At 35.8% G+C, this 4218-nt stretch overlaps 1 protein-coding gene across 1 annotated transcript; it reads right to left on the bottom strand.

Annotated features, from left to right (window-relative positions):
• Positions 1 to 374: 374 nt before the first annotated feature.
• Positions 375 to 3168, bottom strand: LOC143239645 (uncharacterized). Its single transcript, XM_076480965.1, has 3 exons — positions 2950 to 3168; positions 1827 to 2126; positions 375 to 1209 (listed from the first exon to the last, which is right to left on the bottom strand). The coding sequence occupies exons 1-3, from the start codon at positions 3073 to 3075 to the stop codon at positions 712 to 714; spliced, it is 924 nt and encodes a 307-aa protein (XP_076337080.1). The 5' UTR covers positions 3076 to 3168; the 3' UTR covers positions 375 to 711.
• Between the last annotated feature and the right edge of the window lie 1050 nt (positions 3169 to 4218).

A 4218-nucleotide genomic window follows, 5' to 3' on the forward strand; every position in this document is an offset into this window, starting at 1 on the left:
ATATTTTACTGGTAAGTATATCAGCAAAATTAAGTAGTTGAATGTTGTAGAATGTTTCAGTAGTAACTAGGTGTGCAGAATAAAGTTGTAGAAAGTTTTATTTTGAAATACCAGTATAGAATAAGGTAACTGAAAATTAAAGAATATTTCGTGCTCACGAGCATTTAGAAGTCAGTTTGTTTGTTTGTTTTTTTAATTTCGCGCAAAGCTACTCAAGGGCTATCTGCGCTTTCATTTCAGTCTTACACTGCTAAATTTGGGACGGCTAACGCACGTAACCCTCGTGTAGCTACGCGCGAAATTAAAAAAAAAAAACAAACAACCTACGAAACGATAGCTTCGTCATAAAAAATCTAAAATCATAACAGAAAATCCACTTGCGATTTCATTTATTACGAACCGCTGCTATACGTACATAAAATTGTTATTTACGTCATATTTGCAAGCAATACAAAATGTAGAACTTTGCATAAACTGTTAGAACAAGCTTTTATTGTTTGGTTGATAGAGAATTTGACGGTCGTTATTCAATTAAAGCATCCTACTACAATCTCAAGTTGAAATATATTATACACATTCCAGTCAGTGTATTATATGCTGTAAAATATCCAGTTTTCCATAAACATATAAATACAAAACGGACGCAAAAACTTATGTATATATATATATATATTCCACTGAAATTTTTCTTAGAAAGATCTGAATGTTCGATTAATAGCCTTTAGAGTTGTGAGAGACCACCTCCAAAGGTAGCCCTCCATATCCTTCGTGAGTAATGGCGTTGGTCTGTGTTTGTAAGTGTCCAAATTGAGGTATGCCATCCTCAGATACAGGGACCTTCAGAAGAACATAGCGGACACCTTTCCTAGTACTCTTTGGAGGAGCTGGATTAAGAGCCTGGTGGTTTCTCAAAGTAGGGAGAATTTGTGATCTTGGAAGATGAGGTTGACTCACAAGGTTTGGACGAACAGGTTGGCTAACAAGAACCTGGCGTTCAGGGGGAGACTCAGGTACAGAACGAATCTGCCCAGTAATTATTTTGGGTTCTGGGATGATATAAAGCTGGGCGTTTAGTTGGTAAAAATCGGAAGCATCTTGGCAAGAAACATTGTACCACCACATGCATGTAAAAGTTTTTTGATTGAAAATGGAACCATTGGGACATAGGAAACTTTTGTGAAATCCCTCTCCGTAGCAAAAGTGAAAAACCTACAGTGATAAAGAATGTTGCTTATATTATACATCACATCAAATTTATTCATGCTCGAAGAATAATTATTTCAAAGATAATTTGATCGCTTTATGCAATCCTAGGTGAGAGATCCTTCTTGAAAGTAGAACTAGATAACATCTTTAAGTTAATATTACATCAAGAAGAAATGTAATTGTTCAGGTATGTTTTCTTCCAAACCAAGATTACATGAAGAAATACAGTTTTGTAAAAGGAAAAAAGAAATCAAGAGCAGGTAATCAATAAATCTGTTATAATTTTCAAAACATGTTTATGGTAAACATTCAATAAATTGTATCACTTGGATAAAACTAACGCTTTCAAGTTGAAGCATCTCTAATACCCAAGCTGACCTATATTTTAAAATTTACTGATATGAAGGTACACACACATATATATATATATATACAGTAAGGTGAACATCCAAATTCTGGTTGATAAAGTTAATCGAATCTTAGGAAACTATTATAATGAACAATTAAAAATTAAAGCGTGGGTACAAGTATCTCAAACCAAGCCAGCTTCTAAGTGGTTTACGGTAATAATATATCAGATACCTCAGTATCCGGATAATTGATTTATTTCACTATCATACCTGGCAGCCGGAGTCGACATCGGCATAATAGCCCGGATATTGACCTTCGCACGAGAAACTAGTCTGTGGTACATAATTGAAAACTGGATAATCTTGTCCCGCTACTCCAACAATTCCATCTGCGTCCGGATCTTCTTCTGTGGGAACTGGAAGCTCGTCTTGAGAGGATGTTAGTGGTCTCAGTTCTGGTCTTTGTATCTGAATTTGACTTTGAGAAATTATTTGCTGCTGTTGTTGTCCATGCGAATAGCCGTAAGACGGTAAATACACTATTTTATAACCTTGTCTATCCGGGCTTGTCTATAATGAATAAAATGCCATTATATAACTATTCGTTTTTAAGACACATTATTAAAATACATTAATAAATATGCTAATCATTACGCTAAATAAAAGACCGGATTAATGAAGTATAGATTTCAAACTTCAAATTTAATTATAAAAAACAACTTTTCTCCAACCACTGAGTCCTTTTATAAGTTAATATTAAACACATTATGAACGAAAATGTAATATTTTAGTTGTGTCCTGTGAATCGACAATTTAAATAAAATTACTCACGCTTATCAAGAAAGAAGTGCTGAAGAAGTTTATTGGTTTGTTTTGAACTTCGCGTAAAGCTACACGAGGGCTATCTGCGCTAGCCGTCCCTAATTTAGCAGTGTAAGACTAGAGGGAAGGCAGCTAGTCATCACCACCCACCGCCAAATCTTGGACTACTCTTTTACCAACGAATAGTGGGATTGACCGTCATATTATAATATCCTCACGGCTGAAAAGGCGAGCATGTTTTGTGTGACGGGGATTCGAACCCGCGACCCTCTGAGTACGACTCGAATACTTTAACCACCTGGCCATGCCGGGTCGAAAAAAGTTGATAGAAAATATTCTTAAATTACAAATTTTCCTGAAAGGATCTTTAATTTAAAATCCAAATTTTAATCATGTTTAATGCTTAAAATTACATATTTCATACTTTTACAAATGTATCGGTTTTGTAAAACTTAATTATTTCAATAGGTTTTATTTTCCTTACATGGTTGCTATTTCCAGAGTATGATAGTATACACTCTCCATTGGATATGTACTTTCAAATATGTTCAATGAACATTAAGACGCTTACCTGAGCAACCACAGACACCAGGAGTGCAAAAACGGCCAGAAGAAGTTTCATTTCAGAATTCTGGAAAACTGCTGTGCTGAGCTTCTGCTTCAAAGAACTAATGTTATTCAAATGTGGATGGCACATCTTTTTATACTTCAGGAAAGCGAACTCTAAGGCGTGACATTGTGATATCGGAAACGATACCCGTTGCTTGTGCAATTTGTTCCAGATCTGCCATATTCCGTTGTTATGGGAGAAGTACATTACCCACTGGTGATTTTCTGCGAAAAAGGGGAGGCGGCTTCTATTTAAGGATTAAGGTCTCTTGAATAGCGAGTTCTAGCACTGGGCGGAAAAAAGATGTTATACATATTTCACTATTAGAAAGTAAAACAACCAAAATCAGGTTGTTGCCGTTGGCTAAAACTCAAACGACTGATCTCTAGAGCAACGGGACATCAACGACTATCCCAGATGACCAATAGGGGGTTGGGTGGTGCAATACATCTTCGTGATCGAGCAAGTTCCGTAACCACCACCTGCTAGAAAAAACTAGTGAGGTATCATCAGGTTACTGACATGGTTGTTCGTACTGTTAATGATTGTTTAATTGAATTGGGTAAGATAGTGAGGAAATAATAAAAATGAACTAGAATTTGATTAATAACATAATTATTAGTAAACTAGCAGAGCTTAAATATTCTTTTTTTTAGCTTTGAAGGATACTTAAAAAATAAAATTATGAAATCACGTAGTCAACCAGTAATACAAAATAATTAGACTGTTTGGAACTCCAATCGAATAGCGCAAAATGAAAATTCTCTACAACGTGGTAAGAAAATGTCAGTGTAAGAACACTGAAACGAAACTGCCTGAAAATAAGAGAAAAGACAACAACAACAACGACACTAAAACAAGAACTCAGACAATTACAAGACATATTTCTGATCAGCTTGATTTGCAACTCCCTCAGTGACTTAGCAGTATGTCTGCAGACTTACTATAAACCGAGTTCTGATAGTCGTGGTGAGCACAGCGCAGGTAACTCATTGTGTAGCTTTGTGCTTAACGATAAAAACAAAATATTATATTTGGGCTTGGCATGCCCAGGTGGTTAGGGTGTTCGACTCGTGATTTGAGAGGGTTGGTTCAAATTCCCGTCACACCAAACATACGAGACCTTTCAGCCTTAAGAGCGTTATAATGTACGATTAATCTCATTATTCTTTGGTGAAAGAGCTGGCAGTAGGTGTTTATGACTAACTGTTTTCTCTCTAGTTTTTCACT

This window comes from Tachypleus tridentatus, chromosome 13 (genome assembly GCF_004210375.1).
Source record: "Tachypleus tridentatus isolate NWPU-2018 chromosome 13, ASM421037v1, whole genome shotgun sequence".
Lineage (NCBI taxonomy): Eukaryota > Metazoa > Arthropoda > Merostomata > Xiphosura > Limulidae > Tachypleus > Tachypleus tridentatus.

Bases quoted from the DNA above. Each gene is read 5' to 3' on its own strand.
- LOC143239645 (XM_076480965.1), bottom strand. From the start codon at position 3,075: ATGTGCCATCCACATTTGAATAACATTAGTTCTTTGAAGCAGAAGCTC. The intron at 2,127-2,949 runs GTAAGCGTCTTA...TATTCATTATAG, and splicing joins TGGTGTCTGTGGTTGCTCAG to ACAAGCCCGGATAGACAAGG. The intron at 1,210-1,826 runs GTATGATAGTGA...TTATCACTGTAG, and splicing joins ATGTCGACTCCGGCTGCCAG to GTTTTTCACTTTTGCTACGG.